General features: G+C 36.0%; 1 protein-coding gene across 1 annotated transcript in view; it reads left to right on the top strand.

Moving 5' to 3' along the window:
- The first annotated feature begins 7,839 nt into the window (after nt 1-7,839).
- RC3H2 (ring finger and CCCH-type domains 2) overlaps nt 7,840-8,992 on the top strand; it is a 54,089-nt gene continuing 52,936 nt past the window's right edge. The window contains exon 1 of the mRNA XM_021714845.1: nt 7,840-8,166. Within this exon, the coding sequence (XP_021570520.1) occupies nt 7,936-8,166 (231 nt within the window). The 5' untranslated portion in view covers nt 7,840-7,935. The remainder of the gene's footprint in view (nt 8,167-8,992) is intronic.

Below are 8,992 nucleotides of genomic sequence, written 5' to 3'. Positions count from 1 at the left end.
CGGCTCGGGCCCCAGCCCCGGTGCCTGATCCCGGGCTAGTCCGGTCTCAGCCCGGGGATCTGTGCGCTGTCGCCGCCGGTGCCCCGAGAGTTGGGAACTGAGGGCCGCACCTGACACTCGGCCGGAACCCCGGGCCTGAGGAGGCCCCTTTCTCCGGTAGGGCTTTTTCGATGCGGAGCGACCGGCTCAAATGGCCACCTTCCTTCGACACTGGCCGAGGGGACGCCTCTGTCTCCTGAGGAACCCACCTAAGCAAAGGCCAGGTTTCCTCTCCCTTCCCTACAACAGTTAGTGAGAAGGGATTTAGACGAGGTCCTCGAAAGCAAGCCTCCTCCTGGCTTTTCAGCTTTCTGTCCCAGGGCTTCCCTAGACTCTGGCGTAGGGATGGTGGTGGCGATCTGAGTGGTAAATAGGGACTTGGCCAAACAATGCCCTGGGAGGGCTTAACCTCCCTGTATGGAGATGGCCTAAGCTGAGCGGTTGCACAGGGGCTGTGACTGGGAGCAGTGGCACGAAACACAGCCAGGGAAATCGGCTATGGCTTTCTTTTCCTCTTTCATTTTTCCCTCTTGCTGAAGCCTCTTGAGGAGATTCTTCCACCATCTTAGGAGAATAGTAGAGAGCATCTTTGTTTCTCAGAGAAGCAGCTGTACTTTTTTCTGTCCTTAGCTTTCGGCATGGGAGAAGAGGGTAGCTGTCATTTCCATCCTTCGAATCACACAGAAGAGTTTAAGATACGGCAGATATTTTACAACCTTCACACCAAAATAGTCTCAAGTAATCACTGGCATAAAGTAGATCTAACCCAGTGATTTCTATTTTCATAACTACCTGGGTTCCCTTTTAAATTCCTCCTCTTCCTTTACCTAGGTCACTTCTTTTTAAATTTCTACTTTCCCCCCACCCACTGTGAGTAGAATAACTTTGTATTCCAAATAAAATGCTTTAAGTGATCTTTTTTTCCATTTCTGTATTAGCGAAACTTTTAAGTTCCAATAGGAACTTTTGCTTAACCTGAGAAAGCCAGTGTTGCTACACCAAAGTGATATAATTTTATCAAAAGCAAAGAAACAAATATTTTAGTTAGTCGGTGCAGCCTTTTTATGGTTAAACATAAAAAATTAGTTAAGGCTGCTTGAGACATTAACAATATTCATGGATTTTCCTTTTTTTAACCTTCATTTATCTGTCTAAACAGCTGCACCACTGTTCTAACCTCACATCCCTTTCTTCTGTTGTTTACTTCCACATTCAGTTCTTGAAGAAACAGGCTTTTACATCCTGTTTTGTTTTGTTTTAGAAATTTTCTAAATTTTGGAGTTTGAAAATTGCTAGAAGGACAAAATGTTTCGGAAAAGCAGATGTAATAATATTTGAAACAGGCGCTTATTCTTTGAGGATTTAATTGCATTCGTGTTCATTAGTGGATCGTTTTGAGCTATTCCTGGTTTGTTATTACTGTTGTGGTAGCCTGACATTTAAGAAGACTTAGGTCTTTTGTTTGTATATTGTTATTAAGTCATATTCTGCTTTTGTAATTTGCTGTGATTTCCAGTTTGAAAAAAATCAAAAAATTTTATTTTGGCGAAGCATTTTTCTTTACACAGGATTTTTTTAATTAAAAAAATCTAACTTCTACATGGTGTGCAATAGCTAGGAATGCTAAATAAGGTTGTAATAAGACTTGCTTATTGTTTTGGTTGTCTGTGTTGAAGTTTCACTTGTTAGTGATGGAAAAGGATGTATGTGGTAAAATAAAGCCAGTTGAAAATTAAAAACAAATTGATGTTTTCCACCATAAATGTTATGGTCAGGGTTTTCTTATTTTATGAAAGCCTTCTTAAGTGTGAGTTTCGCCTCAAATTCTTGATAAAAGTTAGTTTATTGATTTTGTTTTTGTTTTTTTGAGTTGGAGTCTCACTCTTGTCACCGAGGCAGGAGGAGTGTGCAGTGGCATGCTCACCGCCACTGCAGCCTTGACCTGCTGGGCTTAAGCAATCTTTCTGCCTCAACCTTCCAAGTAGCTGGAACTACCACCTCATACCACCATGTCTGGCTAGTTTTTTTTGTATGTGTGTGATTTAATGTAGAGACAAGGTCTCACCAAGTTGCCCAGCCTATTCTAGAACCCGTTAACTACCCTAGAGTTACAATGTCCAATACTAGCCAGTAGCCACATGTGACAATTGAGGGCTTGACATGTTAGGTTAGTGTGAATTGAGATGACTATAAGTGTAAAAATTCATACCAGATTTTGAAGAGTTAGGACAAAGTTGTTTTAATATCAGTAATTTTTATATTGATTACATGTTGAAATGATATTTTGGATAAATTGAGTTAAATAAAATAAATTACTAAAATTAGTTTTACCTATTTTCTTTTGACCTTTTTTTTTTTTTTTTTTAGTTGGAATCTCAATCTGTTGTTCAGGCTAGAGTGCAGTGACATTATCATGGCTTACTGCACCTTGATCTCCGGACTCAGGCAATCCTTCTGCCTCAGCCTCCCGAGTGGCTAGGACTACAGGCACGTGCCACCATGCCTGGCTAATTTTTTAAAATTTTTTTGTAGAGACAGGTCTCACTATGTTGCCTGGGCTGGTCTCGAACTCTTGAACTCAAGCTATCCTCTCACCTCCCAAAGTGCTGGAATTACAGGCATGAGCCACCTTGCCTGGACTCTTTGAAACTTTCTCAATATGACTACCAGAAAATTTTAAATTACTTGCATTATAAGGGTCATGCTGTATTTCTCTAGAACAGCACCACTTTTCCAAGAAATATATTATTTGAAGAAAAGTAGGCATATGATAACCAAAAACTTCTATACAGAGTATCCTCTTACAGTAGGTAAAGGACTAAAAATAGAGTTACCCATTGGCTATTATTTGATAGACAGAAATAAGTAAATCAGTTCTGTTGCCAAAAAGTATTTTTTCAAGTCTAGCCACCACTAAAGAAGCAAAACATTATTATTAGTTATATTAGTTAAAATAGAAAATTATCATGTTATTGCCCTATTAGAATGCATTGGAAGCTATACTTATTAGAAAACTGAGTTCAACCCCACAGCGAATTTAAAAAGTAAAACTTGAGTTATTTGTATTTCATGACTTACAGCAAAATCATACATAATAGCATCTTTGAAATTGTAATACATTTCTTTTTCTCTAATCCCTTTGATAGGTTTGGATTCTGAATTTATAATTTACACATTATTTTCATTGATGTTTTGTTATTTGCTTGTTTTTTAGGTGAAGATCTAAATTGTACTTATGTTTTAAATATAAATTTTAAGGTCATGCTTGGTGGCTTAGCCTGTAATCCCAGAACTTTGGGAGGCCCAGGCAAGTGGATTGCTGAAGCCTGCAGGTTCGAGACCAGCCTGGGCAACTTGGCGAGACCTCATCTCTACAATAAATTTTTTAAAAAATTAGCTGGGCATGGTAGCATGCGCCTGTACTTCTGGCTACTTGGAAGGCTGAGGCGAAAGGATCGCCTGAGCCCAACAGGGTGAGGCTGGAGTGGCCGTGAATGTGCCATGGCACTCCAGCCTGGGCTACAGAGTGAGACTCCAACTCAATCAATCAATACATTCAAAACTAGTTATTTTTAATCTGATTGAGAGTACTGTCACAGTCCGTTTCAGTAGCTTATATTCCTCACATAGGTTAACAGACGTGAGCTCTAATGTTCACATTTTTATAAAGAAAATTGGAAAATTATATATATATATATATATATATATATATATTTTTTTTTTTTTTTTAATGACTGTGAGAGAGAAATAAACTTTATTTAAAATCAGATGCCATAGTCCTTAACTGGCTGCATAGTAATGGTAGACTAATAAGAGAACATGAAAGTATTTAACTGGTTTACAGTTTGATCTTAATAAAGCTGTTTAAAATTTGCATCATATAAGAGATGCCTATTACTCTTCTTGTTTTATGTGTTAGCACTCACAGCAAGGAACTTGTAGTCTGGAAAATTACTTGAGTGAAAATCTGTTTGGGATTCCACATTTAATTCAGCATTTCTCACTCCTGTGCTTTATCTTATTCTCACTCCTATGCTTTATCTTATTATTCTTCGGTCTTATAACTGGTAACTAAAATAGTTAACACAAATAACTAGAATGTTTTTCTTAAGTAAGTGCTTTAGGTAACTAGAGTTGTAGGGTTTTAAATCCATTTTATCTCAATTTGAAATGTGTTGATGGTTTATTTAGCATGAACATTTACTTCAGTATTAACTATAAATGTTAATTGCAATTTAGAGTTACATAGACCCAAATAAGTTACTACAAAATGTATAAGTGTAGAAGTTTTACAAGTTAATATATAGTCTTAGCACTCCATGGTTAATTTATATGCTTTTTAAAAAATAAATTATAAAAGCAATCGGATATCTATTATTTTTGGTAGTTACAAAAATACTTTCTAACTAAAAGTTTACAAAGTGCCTTTTTTTTGAGTTGGCGTCTCACTCCATCGCTCAGGCTGGAGTGCAGTAGCACACTCATGGCCACCCCAGCATCGATCTGCTGGGCTCAGCGATCCTTCTGCCACAGCCTTGCAAGTAGCTGGAACTACAGGCACGCCCTACCACACTCGGCTAGTTTATTTATTTATTTATTTACTTATTGTAGAGACGAGATCTCGCCAACTTGCCCTGGCTGGTCTCGAACCCGGAAGCTCAGATAATCCACTTGCTTCGGCCTCCCAAAGTGCTGGGATTATAGGCTGAGCCACCGAACCTGACCGAAAGTACCTTTTTTAAAGGATTTAAAGTCCAATTTTGTCATTACAAATTAAACATTTTAGTGGGCTATATAAATTTCTTCTATGTTTCAGATAAGATTTTATTTTGTCCTTATCTTGAAGAATCTATAATTTATTGATAATAGTTCTAAAAAAAAACATTTTTAAGAAACAAAACACTTCTCACTGTATAAGCAAAGTTTAGTTCATAATTTTGCTGTAAAATAGACAAAATCTGACACATAAAAGGAGGAAACTTTAGTAGAGTTATTGTCAAAATTTTGGCAGAGTTTTTCTTTATGTTTTAAATGTATTCAGCTTCTGGTAAATTAAACTTTTCAGCATTAATTGTATTAAAACCTCTGGTATTCTTATACCTGAAGACATTATGGACTATTATAACCTAAAATTATTATTATTATTTTTTATTTTTTATTTTTGAGTTGGAGTCTTACTCTGTTGCCCAGACTGGAGTGCAGTGGCCGCTCCCGGCCACCGCAGCCTCGACCTGCTGGGCTCTGGCGATCCTTCTGCCTCAGCCTTCCAAGTAGCCGGAATTACAGGCATGTGCTACCATGCCCGGCTGATTTTTTGATTTATTGTAGAGATGAGGTCTTGCTGCCCAGGCAGGTCTCGAACCCATGGGCTCAGGCAATTCACTCACCTCAGCCTCCCAAAGGCACAGGATTACAGGCTGAGCCACCGAGCCCGGCTATAACCTAAAATTATTAAGTATATTCTAAAATAGTTTGAAACACTTGAAAGCTATGTAGTAGGTGAAAATATTAAAGATTAGTATTTTTTTCTATTTAGTTGAAACTTTGTCTCCCCCCGCCCATGAACATTAATATAAAGCATTTCAGGATGATCTTGGAAAACTAAGGAAAAAATAATTGCTCTTATTCCCTGTTACCAAGCAGTGATACCCAAACCCACAGAATTAACATTTCTAAATAGGTGACCATTAAGAAAAAATACATGTAGTATCCTATTTTGATTTATATTTAATCAGCTCAAACTATTAACTAAATTAGGGTTCTCAGTAATAGATTTAAGATAAAATTTATTCTTTTTCAGAGGCCTTTTCTTGTGTAATTCTGCATCCTAGAAAGCTGAACATTTAAAAATGTTGAATAGTTTTGGTGCTCATATCTAAAGTTGTAAGTAAACTAATTAATTTTTAGATTGATGGCATTAATAGATGTAATGTGAAGGTGAAAGATATGAAATAAATTGTAATTTGCAAGATTTTTCTAGTTTAAAATTAAAGCTATTGGTTACTTTGCATTAGAGGTATTTGAGAAAAAGTTTGTATAGGGTACTTTTTATATACCAACCTCTGTAATTCATTTTTACCAAGATATATTTTAAAATTCTGTTTTTTTGTAAATATAAAAGCACAATAAAGGCTAATGGAATTCTTCGTATGTTGGAATAGTAGGGAATGCTTTCCGTAACATACCTTTCTCTCTTAAATATGAATACGTTCTTAAACATCTAGTTTCTATGGAATAATATGTTTGGTTGGGTTGGTAAATATTCCTATGAAATAAACTATTAGTTGTTAATAACCCTAAATACCTAGATTTCTTGTTTGCCAGAGAGCTTTTGTGAGACTTATACTTGTATAAATTTTGAATTGGAAGATAAAATTTGTGAGCTGGGCACAGTGACTCACGCCTGTAATCCCAGCACTTTGGGAGGCAGAGGTGAGAGGATTACCTGAGCCCAGGGGTTCAAGACCAGCCTGGTCAACTTGACGAGACCTCATCTCTACAGTAAATCGAAAAATTAGCCGGGTGTGGTGGTGCACACCTGCAGTTCCAGCTACTTAGAAGGCTGAGGAGGAAGGATCATATGAGTCCAGCAGGTTGTGGCTGCAGTAGCTTTGAGTGTGCCACTGTACTCCAGAGTGAAACTCCAACTCAAAAAAAGGACAGAGTGAAACTCCAACTCAAAAAAAGGAAAGATTTGTGAAATTTATAGTGTTCTAGTTAGACTGTATAATTTTGATACAAATTTTTATGTTACTAAAATTTATGGAACACTTTAATCTTAGAAATAAAATTTCTCTCAGTTAATTTTCTATGTACTTTTTTAGTTTTCAATCATATGCATATAATTTTTGAGAATAATGTTTAATTCTTCTGTATCTTCCTTATTGGACTTGACTGTTTTATTATGTGTATCAATTACTAAATGATACAGTTTTGTTGAAAGTATTGTAATGAGCTCCTGGCCACTGCAACCTCGACCTGCTCACTCCAGAGATCCTTTCGCCTCGGCCTTCCAAGTAGCCAGAACTACAGGCGCGTGCTATCATGCCTGGCTAATTTTTGATTTATTGTAGAGACAAGGTCTCACCAAGTTGCCTGGGTGGGTCTCGAACCCGCGGACTCAGGCAGTCCACTTGCCTTGGCCTCCCAAAGTGCTGGGATTACAGACTGAGCCACCGAGCTAAGTCAAGATATGTAATATAATTTTTTTTTGTTTTACTTTGGCACCATATTTTGTAGTCAACATCATTCTTTCATTTATGGACAAACAGCTCTACCATCAAAATCTCTTATATGTTGATTTTCAGTACTTCATTTAACTTCCAGTGAGGTCCTGTCAGAGATTTCCTCTTTTGGGTAGCAAGACTTTTTTCACACTTGACTCTCTACAATATTTTTTGGACCAGTAGTTTTCCAAAGTTTACTAACTCTTGACCATATCTTAATATGTTTTGGGATAGTGCTTATCTAAAGGAAATACTTTTTATAAAAACAAAATCCCCCAACAATCCAAAGTAATTTGTATTCGTAAAAATGGAATGTACAAAGTTAATCTTGTTTGTTATGGTCATTAAGAAAAATACATAAAAGCTTTAATGACTGCTATGTGAGATACCAATATAAATACAGCTTAGTTATTAGGTTATTGTTTCTGGACAAAATTTTAGATTTTTAGTTAATTCAGCAAATAGATTTTTTTAAAGATAAAGCATATAAAAATTATTCAGAGGTGTTTTAGGTTTTGAATCTATGATGGTTGACTTTAACAGTTAACTCTTGAAAGATGAATGATGAATATGTGGTTAATTCTTACTTTTGTCCATTTCCAGCTTGCAAAACACTACACAGCAAAATAATGATCTGCTAGACTGCTAACCCGAGCATCCAGCTTCCACAATGCCTGTGCAGGCAGCTCAATGGACAGAATTTCTGTCCTGTCCAATCTGCTATAATGAATTTGATGAGAATGTGCACAAACCCATCAGTTTAGGTTGTTCACACACTGTTTGCAAGACCTGCTTGAATAAACTTCATCGAAAAGCTTGTCCTTTTGACCAGACTGCCATCAACACAGACATTGATGTGCTTCCTGTCAACTTTGCACTTCTCCAGTTAGTTGGAGCCCAGGTATGCTTTCAAGATTTTGCTAATTAGTATAGGTAATAACTACAGAACTTTATTCATTAATAGATACAAAGTATGTTTTGTGATCATTGACATATAAAAAAATAAATATTATCAGTGTGTCTGAATTTCATGATTATATTCCACAAAAGGTTTTCTTTAGGTATCATAAATCCTTATACAAAACTATAAATTACATTATAGTAATTTGGGTATACAGGTGATTTTGGTAGATAAGAAACATTTTTATATAAGCATACATAAACATTTATTCATTAGTTGATAGGAAAATTTAAAAAATCAAAACTTTGGCCAGAAATGGAAGGTTTTTTTGTTTCTCTGAACTTTGCTTGACTTTAAAGTAAATAACATAAATAAAAACTTAAGGACTGTTTAGGGATGTATATATGGAAAACAAATTACCAGAGTGTCAGTAATCAATTCTGCGTGGTTTCTTATGTACGTGTGATGTAGATTGAGTATTTCATGTTTATTTTCTGGAATCAGAGCAATACTCTAGATTTGAAATAACTTTCATTTCATTAGAGTCTACTCTGTGTTAGGTATAACAGTAAGTATTCAGCATCTCTTACTACTAATCCTTACTATAGCTCTTCAGGTAGTTATTATCCCCATTTTACAGGTGAGGAAGAAGATGAAATTCTGTACATCATGCACTACATATTAAAGTAAGAACGTAAGGACTTTTCTGATTTATTAGAAAATTCCCTTATTTTGATATGGTATTTGAAGCTTATATTTTAAACCACAAAATTTATTTTTATTGTTTATAATCAAGTTAGACACTCTGAAATCAAGGTACATCTAT

This window comes from Carlito syrichta, unplaced genomic scaffold (assembly GCF_000164805.1).
Source record: "Carlito syrichta isolate Samal-C Ts95f unplaced genomic scaffold, Tarsius_syrichta-2.0.1 Scaffold305825, whole genome shotgun sequence".
NCBI lineage: Eukaryota > Metazoa > Chordata > Mammalia > Primates > Tarsiidae > Carlito > Carlito syrichta.
Note: the sequence above shows the minus strand (reverse complement) of the source record. Positions and strands in the feature narration are given on the sequence as shown.